The sequence below is a fragment of the Monodelphis domestica genome, chromosome 3, assembly GCF_027887165.1.
Source record: "Monodelphis domestica isolate mMonDom1 chromosome 3, mMonDom1.pri, whole genome shotgun sequence".
NCBI classification, from domain to species: domain Eukaryota; kingdom Metazoa; phylum Chordata; class Mammalia; order Didelphimorphia; family Didelphidae; genus Monodelphis; species Monodelphis domestica.
Window position 1 is genome coordinate 213,519,407 of NC_077229.1, and position 21,471 is coordinate 213,540,877.

A 21,471-nucleotide genomic window follows, 5' to 3' on the forward strand; every position below is an offset into this window, starting at 1 on the left:
TGCAGCTGCTTTCAAAGCTGGCACAGGGAATTTGTATGCTTTCAGTTCTTCCAAATTGTTATATGATGTAAAGAGAGGTGTATTTAATACACCCCAGGTCTGTGCTTTGGTCTGGGGGTAACCATAAGCACTTTTCCACTTTGGAACAGTGACTAGGGTCCCTAGCTACACTGTGGCTAAAAGTGCTGGTGTGTTTCCTCAATCTGCATATAGGCAATGCATCAAGAGTCTTGCAATCAGAACTAGCAAAGGGACCCCTATGATATCTTTATGAACAATTATCTGACCCCCTTTACCATCTGTGACTGAAAGTGCCAGAAGCCTTCTTTGCTGCTTTTGCTGTGTCCAAGGTCTTTGGCTTTTGTGGGGCCTGCCCTAGCTCCACCTCTACCCCCTGTGTGCTAGATCCCTCATTCCAGCATTCTAAGTTGCTTTCGTATGAAAATTTGCTTTACCTCTTCTTTTTGTGGGTTGTGCTGCTCCAGAATTCATTCAGAGGCATTATATCATAGGTTTTTTTGGACGGTAGAGATTTGGTAGAGATCAGATGGGTCCATGTACCTTCTCTGTCATCGTGGATCTTCCAAATATATTTTCAAGTTAAATCATCTTCTCTTAAAAAAATAGAGATTATTTTAAAGAGAAAAAACCATGATATTAAAAGTCAAGGCAATTCTTTAAATAGCAAAATATTTCTTAACCCTGGATTGAGGTGGAGGAAAGATGAGAGAAAGAAGTCTGGGGCATAGTAATGAGAAAAGACAGGTCCTGAGAGACTTGTGGGTAGCATCCAGGGCTGAATGATGGAATAGCAGCAGGATCACTTTGAGAGGGAGAGAGGGCCATGGCACAGGACTACCAGGTTCGAGAATTGCTGTGGCAAAAAAAAGTCTCCTTCTTGGATGATGACACCCTGCATCACCTGCCCTAATTATGACTCTAAGAATGATCAACCAATTAGACCCCTGAAGGAAGTAGAAAGAGATGTAAACAAAAATTCAAATTGAAAATTTAGGTTTCACCAAAAGAAGGGAATAAGCAGCTAGATAGTGCAATGGATAGAATGCTAAGCCTGGGGACAGGAAGACTTATTTCTTCCTGAAATCAAGTCTGGCCTCAGATACTTACTAGCTTTGTGACCCTAGGCAAATCATATAATCCCAAGTGGCTAGCTCTTACTGCTTTTTTGCCTTGGAACTGATATTCACTATCAATTCCAGGTCAAAGGTAAGGATTTAAAAATAAATAAATAAATGACAGCAGCATCAAGAAACCTGGGACTTCTGACTACAAATCCTATGTTCTTTCCATTATGTTATGCTACCTGGATCACAAGACAGTCTGAGGGATTTAAAAAAACTGACCCCCAACTTAAAAATCTAATCATTTCATTGAGATATGAATATACATATTATAACTTAATATTTTATTATCATGCAAAACCATTTCCATATTGGTTATTGTTGTAAGAACACACTCATACATAACCCAAACTCCAAAATAAAACTGTAGATACACTGATGTAGTATGCTTCGATCCATACCTATCAGATTGCAAGAGTTCTTTCTCTGGAGTTGGATAACACAGGTTAAAATTTAAATAACTTCTCAAGATAACAAGTTGATATTTCAAAGATAAATATATAACTGAGGTGAAAGACTCAAAGAATTGGATTTCATTCCTTTTTTTCATCACTAATTTGTGGCATTGGACAAGCCAATTAGTGGGAATAACTCTTGCCAAATAGTCAATAAAGTTGCTTAAGGTTTAAATAAATTCAAAGTAATATTATTGGGGAGAGGAAAAAAGAAAGGCAATCTAGCAAATACATCAGCTTCTGACTTGCAGAATTTTTAAATTAAGTTAATTAAAGCGCTAAGTTTTGTTCAGCAGCCCAGTACTTATACCAGTGTTAATACAGGTCAGAAAACGAAGTAGGGAAGGTGACAGTGGAAGGAAATGGTTTCTTGGGATGTGTCAGGAAAGTAGCATTCTTGTTTTTAATCCTTTTCTATATTCATTTCTGGAAAAATAATGCCTCTTTTAAAATCCTTAAATCTTTTGCATGTTAAATAAGTAAATGTATACATTATTAACTCAAAAGCTCTTTTTCAGATTAAAATTTTCCTTCACACTTTGCAAGTCTGTATACATTTATATCCTGGTTAAACCTGTTTTTGTCAAATATTAACAGTTAGGTTTTTCTTACCCAGTTTTCTAAATTTTCTATAATGATAGCTAATGGCTCAAGTGTTATTTTCTACCTTTTCACTACAGGTATTTATTATTTTGGCTATATTATGAGTAAAAACAGTTTTGGTGAGCTAGCCTGAAAACTTAATTCCATGCAAATAATTATTCAAAATGGATTTGATGTTTGCTTTGGAGACTTGAAATAAGTTCTTAATAGTAATTTAATAAACCTTTTGTTGCCTTGCTCCTCCAAGAAATAGTCTTTAAAGGCAAAAAAGTAAAGATAACAACCTAAGAAATTATTCTGCTTTCTATCTAGAGATTTTTCAATTTGAACAGAACAGCCACAATACCCTAAAACACCTGAAGTGCTCTTTTCCCTTCCTTACCTTGCCAAGAATAAAGACTGAGATTGTGTTGCCTCCAGCAGTGGGAAATACGAGTAGGGGAGGTCACAGAAGGTAGATGGAGCTCTCCAGGATATAAATTTATGGCTTTTTTTTCCTTTTTGCCACCTGCTAAACACCATTTTAAATGTCAGGAAGAAGTTAAGCCACAACAATAGTTAACTTATTTATCCACAGTAAGATTATTAGCAATTTGCTGGTGCCAAATTTCTTTCAAGCTCTTATTTACATTGTCATTTGTTCTGGTTAATTAACCTTATGTTAACATAAACTATGTTTGTTTACTAAAACCTAGGAATGGTATTAAATATAAAAGACTTGTGTGGCTTGATAATTACTATATATGTGTAAAGTATTTTGCAAAGTAAGAAGGGATGGGACGATAAAGTGTCAAAAGGTGTAGAGAGGACAGGGTAAGGGGGGCCATTGCACCAGCTCCGAACTATTCTTGGAATGAAGAACTGAGAAAAGGCCACAGAATTTAGCAACATGGTTAGATATGGCAGCAGGAGTGTCTGGGGCACAGAATGTGTTGGGGACAAAGTGTGAAACAGTTTGACTGGATAATCATATAGTATAAGATAAGAGCATCATGGTAGGGTAGCACTGGACAATGTAAAGAACTTCATAAAAATCCAGACTGTCCAAAAGTAGCCCAAAGGTAATGGGCTGTTCCTAATTGGAGGTTTGCAAATGGATTCTTGATGACCTCTTCCCAGGTATGTTGGAGAGAGGGTTTCTTACTCATGCATGGATAATGGCAATCTCAAACTCAAATAGAAATAGCAGCCACTAAGCCATATGTAAGGATCATTGCAAGTTGAGTATTGAATTAGAAAGCCACATATTAACATCTATTTACTAATTTCCATGGATTCCTTTAAGTTCCAAATAAATCTCATTTTTTACTGAAAGCCTTCCCTACCCCCTCTTAATTCTAGTGCCTTCCCTCTATTATTTCCTATTTATCCAATACATAGCTTGCTTTGTCTATATTTCTTTGCATTCTGTCTCCCCCAGTTGATTATAAGCTCTTTTATGGCCAGACACTATTTTTTGTCTCATTTTGTATCCCCAGCATGAGAACAGTGGTAGTACATAGTAGACACTTAAAAATGTCTATTGATCAATTGATGGATTTGTGATCATTTATGGTAACTAGGTGATGCAATAGATAGAGCTCTGGGCCTGGAGTCAGGAAGACATCTTCCTGAGTTTAAATCTGGCCTCAGATACTTACTAGCTGTGTGACCATAGGCAAGTCACTTAATCCTATTGGCCTCCAGTTAAGCTGGAGAACAAAACGGCCAACCACTCTAGTATCTTCACCAAGAAATCCCCCAAAATAGAGTCATGGAGACTTGGACACAATTGTAAAACAACTTAACAGCAAACAACAACATGGATTAATTATACCAGAGATGTCAATATGAGTCTGCACTTCTTGGAAGCAGATTCAAATGTAATTGGGAAAATGTTTGTAAAATAAATGAAAGTGCAATAGATTATAGATTATATTAATGTGTAATTTTTAAGTCAATATGAAGTTTGCCAGGATTCTTAGGTATATGATTTAGTGGCTCTGTTTCTACTTGATTTTGACACCACTGATCTATAGTCTTTCACGCCCCTCCAGATGTTAAATAAATATCTTGTGGTCAGAGAATATATATGAGGTGGAATTTAAAATAAATTTGTGGATCAAAAACCTGGGAAGTACTAAAAAAGACAAGATACTAAGGAAAAGGGAATGTTGAAACTGAGACATTTTCCATCTCAAACAGAGAATCTCATCTGCTTATTATTAGTGTAAGGACTGACCAGAGAGTGTTATGGCTACATGGGAGCAGGTGAGCCATGTTGGAGATTTTGTAAGTGGAATAACCTGGCTGATATGGTCCAGAGATAAGGGCAGATTCAAATAGACATTTAATCACCAACAGCCATGTAAGAACTTTACATGCCAACTCTTTATTTTCCTCAAGAGAGGGGGGAATCTAGCTGACAAATTTGTGTGGTTGGAGGTTGGGGTGGGCACTGGGATTGAGATAAATAAAAATGTTTTTCTACCACTAGATATGGCTAAAATATAAACATTTTTCACAAGACTATTTGGAAATACCTTTACTTCTGTTTAAAAAGCAAAGAAATTATAATAAAATTGCATTCTACCATTCATTATCCCTTTCCTCAAAAGACATTTCTTTTTTAAAAGATTCATATTGCAGGGAGTTTTATTCCTTCTTTGGGTTAGGAGTTACATTTTTTTAAATTATGGGTTATTTTTTCCTCAAGCTCAGGAAAAATGCATTTGAGACATCTACAAGTATTGAAACAACAAATAACCCATTGAAATGCATGTTTTATATTGTCAGTACTGTGCATCAGATGTCTTCATGTGATCTGGCAGTTGCCTAGACAACAATTCTAATAATAATAATGGATGGCCCTCATGTATTATCAGTGCCTGAAAAAAAAAAAAGATTAGTCTCTTGTAGTTTGTAACATTCACATTTCCATTACGCCTCTTCTTTCTTCATTTGCCAATCTGCAGAATTGCTTAACCCTGTTAAATAAACACACCTCTCTCCTCTGCCAAGGCAGGCAGCATTATTTTTAAAACTACATGAAACTGTGTAAGGGCACAAGGGGTCTAGTTTAGAACAAATTACCTAATAAAAAATTATTGCCCTTTGGATACATCCTTTAGCAGTACCAGAAGAACCTGAACTTAGCCCTCAAATATATGATATAGTTGGTATTTTAGTAGACTGGTGTCTTTAAATTAACAGTGTTTATGATCAGATGAAGTTTTGCCAGCAGATTTTTTTTAAATAACCAGCATATGTGACATTATTTCTTCCTTCCCCTAGTCAGACTCTAAATTTAGGTTCAATTTTATTAGGAGTACACTCAGTCCCTCAGAACTTCAACTGTCCCAGGGAATTGCAGACTTTGTTAAAACTTCCCCATCATGCACTGAGAAAGAACATATTAGCAGGCCATGCTGAGTAGGAATGACAGAATTCCAAGGAATACCCTTTTGAAGTCCACAGATAAAACCTGCTTATTCAGAAAGAGTCAGAATTTGCCTTACTATCTCTTTTCTCTTTATCTTTAAGTATAACAGATCTTTATTTTCCCTGCATAGACTGATAAGCTCAACAGTCCATTATCAGTGCTTTTTTCATAATGAGCTGTCCCACAAAATTAATACTTTATTACATGCTGTATCATTTTGAAATTATTCTCAGAGCTCAGTTTCCACTAATTTTTGTATAGGTATGTAGTTTATCTTGTAAGCTCCTGTAGGTGCTTTTTAAGTTAGCTGCTCAATTAATACTTTTTGATTGATGGATAAATCAAAGAAGAAATTTCTTTTTCAGTAAGGGGCATTTTTAAAAGAGCCAGTAAGTTGTCAGAATAAAATTTATTTTTCACTATCAGTAGAACATGGAACCCAAATTGACTTGTTTCCTCGGGCCATGTTCAATTGTGTGTACTATTGTAGGCAAATCATATTGACTTTTTGACCCTCAGTTTCTTAATACCTAAAATGCTGACCATCTAACACAGCTTTACTTTAAGGAAAACACTTTGTAGGGTTTATCATATCATGTAAGAGTGAGTTAAGCTATTTCCACTAGTCCACCTACTAAATCAGTCTGTTCCAGGGTAGTGCTAGATAATTTTTATCCAGTATGTATTCTAACAAAGGCACCCAGTGGGTATCCCAGAATTATAGAATCTTTGAATTAAAGAGCCCTATGGCCATATAGTCTGATCTATGACTGAACAAATATCCAATAATTTTTATCCAATAAAGTTGCCATCCAGCCTTCTTTAAATATTCCAAAGAGGAGGAACTCTCACTACTGCTTGAGGAACACCAACACCAATTGTTAAGAAGTTCCTTCCATCAAGCCAAATTTGTGCTACTCTACAACTTCTGTCCATTGTTCCTAGTTGTATCATCTAAGGCCAAATATAGAAAGACCTTCAAAGACCCCTTCAATATTACAGTCCTTTGAAGACAGAAATCATACTTCTCTCTCTAATCAATTCTCTTCTTCAAGCTAAATATCCCCAGTTTCTTTATCCCATCCTCATAGAGCAATAATGTCCAGGCTCTTTACCATCTTGAATGCCTTCTCTACCTACTCCAGCTTGCCAATATACTTCCCAAAATATGCCACCCAAATGTGAGTGCAGCACTTAAGGTACTTTTACTTCCTTAGGCCAGGATGCTGTGCCCCTCAAAGGTCATATTAACTTTTTTGACTGCCATATGACATTCTTGACTCACAAAACTAAAACCCCCTTATCTTTTCCAATTAAACCAAAATCAGCTAGACTTCCCATGTCTTATGCCTGGAAAGATGAGTTTTTTAACCAAAATGTAAGATTATAATTGGCCAATCTGCACAAATGGATGCAACATTTACATTGGGTGCCTTTGTTAAAATATACACATATAGATTGGATAAAAATTATCTAGCACTCTCCTAATTGGCAAATACAAGTCATTTACCCATGTTATATTTCATCTCATTAGATTTTTCCCCAATATTCTTCCCATGAGGATCTTTTTTGGAATCCAGATTCTCTCATCTGGTATGTTTACTCTTCTTTCTAGTATTATCTCATCTGAAGTTGTAAAAATATTTCATTTCTTTATCCAAATTGCTAAAATTGGTAAAGAGCCCAGGAACAAGTATATAACCCAATGGGATGTGAATTATAAAGGGGAAAAAATTGCTTCTTTTCGTACCAACTCAAAGACTACCTGCCTGTTATAGACCTGTGCTTCCTTCCATACAGTCTAATTCAACATTTATTAAGTGCCTACTTTGTTCAAAGGCACTGAGCTAGATACATCAAAGCCATTGTAGAGCATCTTTAAATATGAGCCTTGAAAAGACTGCCAATTGTATCCTAGCCAAAAAACAGAAACCCTCAAATGTTTTCAGCCTATTTTTCCCCTCATGATCTCAAGTAGCAGTCAATTAATTTCCTGGGCCACCCCTCCCCCAATCTATTAGCTGGCAAAGGCCAAAGGTGTCATTGTTCCTAGCTTAGACATTTACTTGGCAAAAAAAAAAAAAGTCACTGGACTTTTACCAGCCTCAGTTTCCTGAGAGTTTATGGGAATAATGTGGGGATATTATGAATAATAATATGGGAATAACAATGGTGCCTACTTTACAGGATTGTTTTGAAGAACAAATCAAATGAAGTTTTATATAGGAAGAGGAAGAAAGACAGACAGAGAGAGAGAGAGAGAGAACACAAATATAAAGTACTGTATAAATGTTTACTATTGTTATAATGATCTATATACTTGTTGGGTCTTGCTCATTTCCCTGACCACATCTTACTTTACTTCTTTAGCTTTTTTGACTAGACAGTGAGTGCCATCTCAGTGATTATTCAAAACTAAGATTAGTTTCTATCTTAGAAATTGTATTCTACAGAGATTCACTTGAAAGAAATCATTTTTATTTGTTCTTTGTTGGCTTCTCACTCCAGGACCAAGGAACAGCAGAAATTATACCACCCAGGATGTCCAGTTGTTAAAGTGATTATTGATGTATTTCAGCTCAAGTGTACTAAACTGCACATTCACCAGATGTTTCCTTCCTGTACACACACATACAAACCCACACACACATCATACACGTTTATACATTCATGTGTATCTTATGATAAACAAACTTAGCAGACCCCCTCAATTATTTTTATTTATTGAAAACCCTGCATCGGCATTTCCTTTCAGACTGTTTTAAACTAGCTGAGGGAGCCAAATTCTCCCTCCCTTGTTATCAGACTCAGCAGGTTCACTGAAATTGCTTGTAAATAGGATGTTAACTGATTAGGTAACTCAGTGGGCTCTAAAGAGATGGGCAGCAGACAAATCAATCAATGAAAAGAAAAAAGGATAAAGTTTCCAGGAAAGTCTTCCAGAAGATTGCATGGAAGTACTTTGAAATATGATTTAGGAACCCTGTTGAAAATTGTTTGACCTTTGAATGATTTGTTTGACTATGACAGCTGTGCCATATAAGCCCAGAATTGTGGGATTCTTGGGTAAGAATTATGCAAAGGAAATCTGATATAGGTTATATTGTCATAGAGAAAGTGAATGTTTTTATTTTCATTATCTAGATAATTAAACACTCCCAAACATCCTACATCCCATCCCACCCTTCAAAAAGCTATGCTTTGGGGATGGGGAAACAATCCAAAGAAGAGCAAGCATATGAGGTTTTCTTTCTATATTGAAGCAGATCACCAGGTAATTGCTCAATCCAAAAATGGTAGGGAAAAGGAGGATCCAGAAAGTAATCACAAAATATTCAGACTTAAGGAATTTTCCTACAACCTCACCAGAAGATAAGAACAGATACTTAATCAATTTGAAAGGATCTAAACCTCATCTTGACATGAAGGAAGAAGAACTGGACATAAGGAAAGGACACTTAAATTTGAGTCTGGACTCTAACTTGACCTCTCTGGATCTTGCTTTCCTCATATTTAATAGAGAGGATAGGAAGAACTATTCTGCTTACTTCACAAGGTTACTTAATCTTAAAGCGTTATAATGAACGTGACTTGTAAATAAATCTTCGGACAAGTACCAAAGATCGTTAATGCCATTTCTGAAGTAAAATTTTAACCATAAAATCCCAGAGATCCCAAGTCATTGTTCCCATAGCAACTTTGGTGTAGACTTTTATGCAGTGCATAAAAGGTAGTTGCTTGACCAACTGGTCATTACTAAAAGAACTTTAGATTTGGAAGTTTGTGTTTCTTTGGAGTTTTTTTTCCATCCATTCATGTGATACAGAGTTCACACACACATACTTCAATTTACATGGCCAGGAGGGTCCAGAAAGTAATCATAAAATAGTAAGTAAATGTTAAGGAATTTTTCTTACAACCTCACAATGACTAGTGTGTGTTTATATATATATATATATATGTATATATGCACATATATATGAAACACCATATTCATATGAAAGTCCCCTCCCCATCTTGTTGCTCTCTGATACAGGTGAAAGGCAGAAGCCATTCAGCCGTTGAGAAGTTGAGGTATTTTCTGGAGGTAAAACCATTCACCTGTACCAGAGAGCAACAAGGTGGGAAAGGAACTTTCTTTTTTCTCTACCAAATTGGCTATATTTGAATCTAGTTGGAACTAGAGATACTCACCCAAAAGCACATGGAAATGCTGAAAAACAAGAAATTAGACACAAGAGGGAAGAGAGAGCCTCATGAAGCTCTACAAAGAGAAAGAACTTCTAGACCCTTTAGTACTAGGAGTTCTGAATTAACATTTTCAAATTTTATATCATATATATATATATATATATATTTACCCATTCTTCCCATTGAGGCTGTGTATATTCATAAGAGAACATTCCTAGTTTGGGGGGAGAATATTTTATGCTAATTATTCTTATTTATGCTGTCTTAGAAAATTGAGTCTAGTGGATGATTGTTCATTGGAGATATACTAGTAGGAATTCATGCACTATAAGTAGTAAGACTAGCCAACCACAGGGTGAAACAACCACTAGTAGTTGTTTTAGAAGGATAGTACCAACAGGGTACTATCATTACACCCATATATCCTGAGGATAGTAGCCATTTCTCTAAACCAAATCCAGGAATGTAAACTCAAATTCAGAGAGAATCCTAGCAGTACTACCCTTGCAAACTATTTGATGTATGATCTTTCCAGGAAGTTATATTTTTAGTTGTGTCCTTTGAGATGAAATTAGTTTAGGAAAATAAAATTCCTTCTTTAGAAACAGTGAAAAAGTACATCAAAACTTAGCAACTTGGCAATCATGTGGTTCGGAATTGCTTTTATTGAGCTGTATATTCATGAGATCCAATATGTCCCCCAAACCAGTGAACCCTTAAAACCCTATATTTGGGGGCAGTTAGGTGGCTCAGTGGATTGAGAGTCAGGCCCAGAGATGGGAGGTCCTGGGTTCAAATCTGGCATCATGCTTCCTAGCTGTGTGACCCTAGACAAGTCACTTAACACCTACCCTCCTCCCCGTTGCCTAGCCCTTACTGTTCTTCTGCCTTGGAACCAATACACAGTACTGATTCTAAGATGGAAGGTAGAGTTTAAAAAAAAAAAAAACCCTGTACTGCTCCATAATATTTTACATTTATATAGCTCCTTAAGGCTTTCCAAACACTTTACATGTATTAAATCAATTGAATTTCATAACAAAACTGTGAGGTATGCAGAATGACACCCATATTTTTACCTTGACCAGTATTAGAATTTGTTTGGCTCTACTCTATTTTTATCACATTTAGGTCTGCCCAACAGCAGTTTGAGATGTGCTGGAAATTAGGGGGTTGTCTCTTACTGGAGATCTTCAGGTGAAGGGTCAGTAACTCCCACAAGGAAGGGGTTATACACTGGAACTCTTGGTCATCTGTAGATTGGACAGCAAGGCTTCCAAGGCTCTTTTCTCTCTGATTATTTGACCTAACCTCTCATCTTTCTTCTTCTCCAGGCAGAGATGGTGCACAGTGCCTTCCAAGCACAAAGAGCTTTCCTCTTGTTAGCATCTCAGTACCAACAGCCCCAAGAGGTAAGATCCACTGAATATCTGTGACACTGTTCTCCACACTGTATACCTCAAACAATAGATACTAACAGAAAATCAACAAAGTTGTGGTTTGTGAAATATATGTTGCAAATTGAGTCTTGGACCATCCCTATGAGAGTACAGCTGTCCTAAATAATTTGACTATCTTCACAACCTCAACACAAAAATTGCATTAAATGTTACATTCCTGATTGTTTAAAAATGCAGTATGTACATAATTTCATCTGTATTTTAGTAACCACAGCAAACTTCAAAGACAACATGGTATGATGGATGAAGAATTGACATTTCTAATTAAGTACTTAAGTTGGCAAAGCATATTACTTACATTATTTCATTTGATCTTTTAGATACCTAGTGAAGTAATTATAATAATAATAGCTAACATTTGTATAGTGCTTACAGTGTGGTAGGCACTGTATTAAGCACTTTGTAATTATCATCTCATCCTCTCAACAACCCTGGGAGGTTGGTGCACTTATTATCCCCATTGAGGAGACTGAGGTAAATAATTTAAGTGACTTGTCCAGGGTCAAATAGCTAGTAAGTGTTTGAAGCTAGACTTGAATCCTTGCTTCCAGACTCCAAGCCTGGCTATTTGTACACTGTGCTATCTCATTTGAAATTCACAACAATGCTGGAAGGTAGATGTTATAATATCCATATCTCACAGTTGAATATACTGAGGCAAACAGAGATTAAATTACTTGCCCTGAGTCACACAGCTAGGAAGTATCTGAGGCCAGATTTGAACTCAATTCTTCCAGACCTACTTAACTGCCCCAAGGTTATAGACACCTAAATAGAGTTGGAAGCATCCTTAGAGACAATCTAGGTTGGCTCCTTCATTTTATAGATAAGGAAACTGGGACTAAGAAAGGTTAAATAATTTGCCTACGGTCACACAGATATTAAGTGGAAGAGACAGTTGTTGAATCCAGGTCCTTTTGATTCTGAGCCCAGCACTTTCTTCAATTTGCCACATGGGTACTGGAAATTAGGTTTCTGTTCTGGTGCTCCTATGTTAGCTGTGTGGCCTAGGCTAATCAAGTCAATTCTCTGAGGCTCAGTTTCCTCATCTATAAAATAATGACAGTTGCATATTGTTGTTTGCAAAGTGTTTTCCATGCATTATTTCATTGGGGCATCACAACAGACCCATGCTGAAAGTAGAACAATTCTCCTCATTTTGTACATGAGGAAACCAAGACTCAGAGAGATAGAGTAACTTCTCCGAGGTCACACAGTTAATGTCATCAATGATTGGATGAGTTAAACTCAGAGGTGCCTTTAAAATCTACAGTTATATCATAGTAACCCCTGTGCATGAGTCCCACTTCTGGTTTTTATCTCCTCTAGGACCTTGATTATCACAGGATGGAGCCACTTTTTTGTGATGGGTCAATAAAAAAAGGAGATCAGTTAAAGAGTTGGACTTTTGAGGGCTTTTTGCTCCTTTTCCCTTTTTTGGAGGACAGACCTGAGACTAGAAGAGCTAAGGAAAAACTGGGGCAGTAGGGAGAAAGTCTCTCCATATGCACAGCCTTCCCAAAGAACTTGGGGCAGAGACCAAAAGGAGGAATTCTCAAGGAGTGCCAGTCACTTGAGAAGAAGGGATTGTGTGCATGACCTCCCCACCACACATACACAGGAAGAGGAGCAATAAGGAACTAAAACCAAGACATGGGGGAGCAAAATAGTTGGTCTTTGCTCTCTTACTACCATGAATTGTTCAGATGGTATGTGCCTGAGGAGGAGGGCTACCTTTTTAGAAATCCCAGGTTTGCTTTCTTTCCAAGTCCAAGTCCTGAGGGAACCATGATATAAGGCTGGAATAAAAGTGAAATCCAGAAGAATGTTGGAATCCACCTATTCAGGAACCCAATTTTTGTTTCTTTTCTGGGGAGCATTTAGTCATAGGATAGTGTATCTAGAAGACTATATAAGACCATAGGAAAAACCCCTGGAGATAGAAAATTTTACTAATTATATAAGCACCTGAATATCGTATCATTAATGCTTGTACATTAACAGGGGACTCTTTTACCTACATCAGTGGAGTCCTCGACATGAATTATCTTTTGAGATTTCCCAGAAGAAAACTGTGAGTAGAAGCCAGAGTGACCAGAGGGAATCTTTTTTGGGCAGACTGGGAGGCTAGGAAGGGAAGCCTCCAAGACTGATTAGTATCTAAGTAAGCCCAGAACATGAGGAACTAGGTCACAGGTTACAGAGATGATAAAACCATTTGACCAATCCCTTTGTGTATGCTTAAGTCTCCTGAGGTTGTAAAATTTGGCTGGGAATATCAGAAAAATAGAACTTTGCTTAAGATTTATGGGATTTTCACCTTTCAAAGCATGAGTCACACTGCACTAGTAAAGGAAAGAGCAAACTGACCTACCTCACAGGCATGCCCTGAGTAGGTGAAATTATTCACCATGTTCTTAATTAGTGGAACAGAGTGTCACTATGCAGTGGCCACTTTACTAGTGCTAAGCCCCAGCATATGGCCCTTAATGGAAGGGAACTTCCTTTTTAAGCAATCAGCAAAATCATGACAAATCAGCCTACACATTCTCTATCACTTAGTTTCTTTTTTTTTTTTAAGTTGTTCCTGGTTTATTCGTTGTGCTTTGTGTGGGCCCCACTGCAGAATGAAAACTTTTTAGACCTCCTACAGAGAGAGTACATAGCTTTCTTTCCCAAGTTTTCCACATCGTTGAGATCTTTTATCCTTCCAAGTAGTATCGTTGACCATGAGCTTGTGCTTTTCCTTAATGACAAACATTTTATAAACTAGGTACCTAACCAAGGCACTCAACCTAAACAGAACCATTAGCTATCTAGAAATGTTCTATTACACTATAATTGTTTCCTTCCTTGATTCTCTCATATCTCAATAGAAGGTATATGGAAAAAATCTTTTTTTTCCCCCAGTGGTCCCTCAAAGATGAGTGTCAAGGATATGAATCTATGTAAATTCTTCTTCCATCTGTGTCTAGGAAATGCTTTCAGTCCTTTGCAAAAGGGTTAATCAAAATCATCACAATATGAAGCTGTATAGTGTGGTAAAGGCAATGTAGTGCTTAGGAAAGACCCCCAGACTTGGAATCCTATAACCTGAGTCCAAATCCTGATTCTGCCATTAACCATCAGTGTTATCTTGGACAAGTCACAATCTATTAAGGCCTCAGATGTCTCATTTGTGAAGTGAAGAGTTTATGCTAGATAAACCTCTAGGATCTACAACTACAGATCTATTATCCCATGTGGTATTTTGATACATTATATTTAGGACTTATTCTGGCCTTTTTTTGAGTGAAATAGGAATATAGTTTTATTACCTCAGGAGAAAAAGAGATATTTGGCTACCTCTGCCCTCTTTGCCTTCAGACAAAAACATTCCCCTCTTCCATTCACAATGATGGGGCAAGGTAGAATGTGAAAACCTTTGCCTTTTCTGGTGTGTGTATATTCATGCCACAAAATGACCTATGGCCAAGTATCTGAGTTTAACTAGGCAGAGTTCTTTGGGATCAAAAGAAATACAATTTTTTATTCTTTCTACCGCATTTTTAAATATGATCCTGGTAAGAGAGGAGGAGAAGAGGGAGGAAATAGATTTGGTCAAAGGACATACACTGTGTTCCTCTCCCAGTATCAAGCACATAGGCTGCCTAGTTTTCTTTACAGCATCCAAAACAATAATCTCTAAGCATGAATCATTGGCATATGGGAGATGTGACAATGATCCTGCAAAAGAATTTAGAATCAAATAAAACATGGCTACTTCCCCTAGTTTGACATAAAATCAAAGATCCCAGCAATTACAGTTCTGTCTTCATTTAAATTTGGTAGTTTGTTATCCTATATCCTACAAAATTACAATAATCTAAATTTATGTTGATTCCAAAAGATACTACCATATATAAATACCTATGTGTGTATATGTATACATATATTACATTAAAATTCTATTGCATCACACATATAATCTATCTAGAATCAGTACTTTACCCTAATACATATTAGACATCTAATTAATCATTGCTTTGACTTCTTGGAATTAAAAAAAAAGAATGAGAGAGGGACTTGATTTGATTATCCCATATCTCTGAGAATCACAAGATTGTAGAGGTAGCATAGACTACAAAGGTCCTCTACTCCCACCTGTACCTGAACCCTTTGTCCCCTCTAAAACAACTCTTAACCAGACATTTAACTTCTATCTAAAAAAATCCAATTGTAGGAAATGGCCTATTCTCAGAGGCAGATCATTCCACTGTTGGGTAGATCTCTTAAGAAACTGACATGTTAAAGTGAAATCTGCCTGGATGATCTTGACCCATGGTTCCTAGTTTTACCCATGCAGAACAAATAGATCCCTTTTCCACAGCCTCTCAAACACTTGAAGACAATTATTATGTTTCCCAGAAGCTTATCTTTTCTCCAAGCTAAATATCACTATTTCCTTTAACTTATCTTCAAAAGGTCATAATTTTAGGCCCCTCGATAATCTGATTGCCATCCTCTGGATGTGCTACAGCCCAGATAAAATATGTTCAACTAGTGTGGTCTTTACAAAATGTGTGCATCTGAGCTAGACACAATATTCCAGATGTAGTCTGACCATCTATGTCAACCAGGGTCATTAAGGTGGTACAAGGGATACAGAGCCTGGCCTGAAGACAGGAACACTCATCTTCCTGAATTCAAATCTGGCCTTAGACATTTATTAGCTGTGTGATCCTGGGTAAGTCACTTAACCCTGTTTTCCTCTGTTTCCTCATCTGTAAAATGAGCTAGAGAAGAAAATGGCAAACCACTCTCTAGTATCTTTGCCAAGAAAACCCCAAATGGGGTCACAAAGAGTCAGAAATGACCATGGCAAAGTAAAGGGAGTCTATCACTTCCTTTGTCTTGAACTCTATGCTACATTGAAAAGCTGCCCAAGGAAGTTTGAATGAATGCCTTCTTCTGTTGATAAGTTTCTGTGTTGGCAGTGTTAGCATTTGTAGTCATTGCATTGTCCTTAAGTCCTATGTTCAAAACTAGGAATTTTCTCTTCTACATTATCCAATATTTCTGAGAGTTTGATAAGGGCCTCAGAGGTTGGAGAAGGGTTTCTTGGCTCTGTTCTTACTTATTCATCTTTTTCTATTCCATTTTCTTTTTTGATGGGTTGTTTTTATATTATTTTCTGTCCCCTCACACCCCATCCTAAAAAAAGCATCAAGAGGTCTTGAAAGGGACATTAAAACAGAAAATCACAGCTTAGGACACATAAACATCATTAGAGACAGGAACAATAACCTTGTTTTGCCTTTGTTATGGTAGAGAAATGTATATTGACTTTATATAATATGAGCTTCACAGCGTTTCTTAAACTCTCTTGGTTAAATTGTGCTACTCCACCCCACTTCTGTTTCTCTCACTCATCACTCAAGACCAGCTGCATATGGCCCTGCTATAAAAACTAATGAATAAATAGTTAAAGCTGGGGGAAATGGAACTATAGGTGTTCACTGAATTAACTGAATGTTGAAATGAGTTTTTAAAATCAAAGCCTATGAATTACCCCTATTAAGAGTATTTTCCTTTTAAAATAGGGGAAGCAGGGAAATAAGACTTTTATGGTAAAGGCACCATAAACCTAGAAGAGGGATATATATATTGGGGTAGTAGAACTTTGCAAGGAGGCCCCCAAATGACATCTCATAGGTCTCCACCTACTCCACTTAAAGATGTTGAGAAGTGTGAACTGTTGGATGATGGTACATTTAGAGGAAATTTAGAGATAGTGATTTGACCTATGATGTCATTGGCATAGAGAACTCCCAATGAGGAAACTCCCTCTGCCAAAGCAAACTGGTATCTTTTCTACAATTAGTAATCAGAGAATTACCTAGAGCACTGAGAGCCTAAAGGACTTGGCCACAGTTGCACTACCTATATGAGTCAGAGGTAAGATTTGAATCCAGGTCCTCTTCTGCTTTAAGGCCAGCTCTGTTTCCACTATGCAATTGGTGCCACATCCAATTATTAGAAATAGATCTCTGGGGACCATATAGTAACTTGAAAAAAAAACATAAATTAACATAATCTATGATATATTTATATTTTGTTAAATATTTCTCAATTGCATTTTTATCTTTAATATTTTATTTTTCCTCAGTTATATGTAGAAAACAATTTTTAGCTTTCATTTATTTTTTTAATTGAGTTTCAAATTCTCTCCCTCCCTCACACCTTTTCTTCATCCTCCCCTTAGAAAATAAACAATCTGATATAGATTTTACCAATGTAATCATGTAAAGCATTTTTCTAGTTATTAGTCATTTTGTGGAAGAGATCTTGAACAAAGCAAAAAAGAAGAAAGAAAGTGAATATAGTATGCTTTGGTCTACATTCAGATTCCATTAGTTCTTTCTCTAGACGTTGATGGCATTTTTCATCATGAACCCTTGGGATTCTCTTGAATCACTTTGTTGCTAAGAATAGATCATTCAGGGGGCAGCTGGTTGGCTCAGTGGATTGAGAGTCAGGCCTAGAGATGAGAGGTCCTAGGTTCAAATCTAATCTCAGACACTTCCCAGCTGTGTGACTCTGGGCAAGTCACTTAATCCCCATTGCCTACCCCTTACTGCTCTTCTGCCTTTGAACCAATGCACAGTATTGATTCCAAGATGGAAGGGAAGGGTTTAAAAAAAATAATAGATCATTCATACTTGTTCATCAAACAATATTGCTGTTACCAGGTACAATGTTCTTCTCCTCTGTTCACTTTACTTTGCATCAGTTCATGTAAGTCTTTTTAAGTTTTTTCTAAAACCATCATGCTCATCATTTACTATAGTATGATAATATTCCATTAAAATCATATACCACAACTTGTCCAACTACTCTCCAACTGATAGATATTCTTTCAATTTCTACAAAAATATCTGCTATAAACATTTTTGCACAAACAGCTACTTTTTCCTTTTTTTTTAAATCTCTTTGAAATACAGTCCCAGGTTCTGGGTAAATATTTCCCAATTGTATTTAATCCAGTTCAGTATCCATAGGGAGTGTTTGGAGCCATAAACAGGGTGTTTCATGCCTCTGCACTATACCATGATGTTTCTTGAGATGATTTGAAACTGGTCAAATAAAAAGATCCCAAGAGTGGTGATTAATGGGTCAGTATTCACCTGGAGAAACATCCAGCCAAGTGACAGATTTCTGGCCTTGGCCCTACACTAGTCAACATTGTTATCAATGATATAGGCCCTGATGGCCTATTTTTCAGGTTGATGGACAACACAAAGCTGGAAGGATAGCTAATACGTGAGGGATAGAAGGAGAAATCAAAAAGACTTCAGCAAGTTAGACTTCTAGGTAAATCTATCGAAATTAAATGTAATAAAAATGAAGGTGAAATCTAATGAAGATAACTATAAAGCTCCATACTTGGGTTAAAGCATAATATTTTAAACAAGTACAGGATAGTATCCTTTCCTCTTTGAACTTTCCTATTATAATTAGAGGCAATTGGGTGGCACAATGGATAAAGCATCAGAAAGATGTGAATTCAAATCCAGCCTCAGGCACTTCCTAACAGAGTGGTCCTAATCAAAAACTTAAAATTCATCTGCCTCAGTTTTCTTGACTATAAAATGGGGGATAATAATAGCACCTATGTCCCAGGGTTGTTGAGAGAATCAAATGAGATTACATTTGTAAGTTGCTTGACACATAGTATATGTTTAATAAATGCTTGTTTCCTTCCTTCCTGTCAACTAGACTTGCTTCTTCACTCTCTGTCATCCCCCATATCCAGTCTGTTGCCAACTTTGTCATAACATCCTTCTGTACAGTCTCCCTTCTCTCCTTTGACATTACCACCACTCTGGCATGGGCCTCATTGCTTCATATTACAACTATTGCTCTTGGAATAGCCTCTTCTTTCCCTGCCTCAAGTCTCTCCCTCCTCCAATCCAATCCATTTGTCTCTCGGCTGCCCTACTGACTTTCCTTAAGCATATAACTAACCATGTTACCCCTCTTCAGGGAATTCTAGTGGCTCCTATCAATTGCAAGTTAAAATATTAAAGCCTTGGCTTGGTATTCAAAGCCCTTATAATCTGCTCTCCTCTTGCCTTTCCTGTCTTTTAAAATTTTAATTACCCCACCCTGCTCTACATGCTTGCTGCATTTCTGTGACTGTCTCCTTTCTGTTTCTCATACAAGGCACCCCAACTCCCAATTGCAGACATTTTCTCTTGCTGTCCTCCTCTCTTAGAAGTTTCTCCTTCTTCATCTCCACCCCTTGACTTTCCTTTTCCACATCCCTAGATTTCCTTCAAGTCTAAGCTAAAATCCCACTTTCTATAGGAAGCCTTTCCCTATTCCCCTTAATTCTAGTGCCTCCCCTCTGTTAATTATCTTCAATTTATTCTGTATGTATCTTGTTCATACAATGTTATTTGTGTATTGTCTCCCTATTAGACCATGAGCTCCTTGAGAACAAGAACTATCTTTCTCTTTCTTTGTATCCAGAGCCTGACACATAGTCAGCACTTTTAAATTCTTATTGACTGACTGACTGACTATAGGAAAGGGCAGGGAGTAAGGGAAAGAGATGAGTAAATAGCAACTCATGTGGGGAAAAAAAAAGCTAGAAAATCAGTGTGTGATCTAGCAACCAAAAGACTAATGCATTCTATATTAACAGAAACAGAGCAGGAGATAGATCTGCTGTATCAAAATATATCCTGCTTCTGATACATATTCATACCACTTTTCTGACTTTGGACAGGTCACTTAGCCTACCTTCCTCAGTTTCCCCATCTATAAAATGTGGAGATATAAAAACAAAACATACCAATAATTTTTTTAATATTTTATTTTCCCAATTACATGTAATAACAATTTTAACATGTTTTCCAAAATTATAAGATCTAAATTGTCTCCCTCCTTCCTTTCCTTTGCCTTTCCCTGGGATAGTAAGCAATTTTATCTGGGTTACACATATATAATCATGAAAATAATATTTCCATATTGATCATGTTGTGAGAGAATCCTCCATATAAAACCAACCCCCCCCCCCAAATAAAAACCTACACAAATAAACTGAAAAAGAGTGTGCTTCGGTCTACATTCAGACTCTACCAGTTCTTTCTCTGGAGGTGGATGGCATTTTTTGTCATAAGACTTTCAGAATTGTCTTGGATCATCGTATTGCTGAGAATAGTTGATTCTTTCATAGTTGATCATCTTACGATCTTGCTGTTTCTGTGCACAGTGTTCTACTGATTCTGCTTACTTCACTCTATCAGTTCATGTAGGTCTTTCTAGGTTTTTCTGGAATCATCTTGATCATCTGTCATATGCCATAATTTTTTCAGGCATTCTTCAATTGATGAGCCTACCCTCAATTTCCAATTCTTTGCAACTCCAAAAAGAGACAAAAAGGGATAAATAAGTCCCAATAAAATTTTTTTTAAAAGCCCTTATTTTTGCCTTAGAATTAATACTTTTTATTGGTTCCAAGACAGAAGAGGGTTAAGAGCTAGGCAGTAGGGACTAGATGAACTGCACAGGGTCCCACAGGTAGGAAGTATCTGAGGCCTGATTTGATCCCAGGACAGTGATACCATTGGAAAATATTTACCCAGAAACATTAACAATGACTGTCAATCCACTGAGCCATCTGGCTGCCCCCTTCTGATAAATTTTCAAAGCAAAGTTAATCCCTTTCCCAAAAAGAGAAAACTTGACCCTGACTAACTTTTTTGAGGTCTGAGGAAAAACAAAATGGAATAGGGTGACTTTTGAGGCCTTAAAATCAATGATCCTATTCCTCTGTCTAAAGTATTATGCCCATATCTCTACCTAGCACATTTTTAAGAAAGATCTTGTAAAACTGGAGCCTATCCAGAGGAGGGCTTCTAGAACAGGAAAGCTTAAAACCTGAATGTAAGCACTTTGAGGGTTGAGTCTATTTTTGCCTTTTTTTTTCTGTTTCCCCAGTATTTATCTTAGCTCAGTATTTAGCAAAATGCTTGTTGACCTGATTCTACAAAGATCTGTTGAAGGAACTATAGTAGTTGAGCTGAAAAAAAGAGAAGACTTGTGATGGAAAGAAGAAGAATATCTAATATTTATATAGCACCTACTGTGTGTCAAGCACTGTGCTAAGTTAAGTGCTTTACTAATATCTCACTTGATCTTCACAACCCATT

At 36.9% G+C, this 21,471-nt stretch overlaps 1 protein-coding gene across 4 annotated transcripts in view; it reads left to right on the top strand.

The window, feature by feature from the left end:
* Positions 1 to 21,471, top strand: part of CAP2 (cyclase associated actin cytoskeleton regulatory protein 2) — a 160,082-nt gene that overhangs the window by 55,400 nt on the left and 83,211 nt on the right. For all 4 annotated transcript variants that reach the window (XM_007487906.3, XM_056823475.1, XM_001376325.4 and 1 more), the window contains one exon: positions 11,147 to 11,224. In XM_007487906.3, coding sequence (XP_007487968.2) covers positions 11,147 to 11,224 — 78 coding nt within the window. The remainder of the gene's footprint in view (positions 1 to 11,146; positions 11,225 to 21,471) is intronic.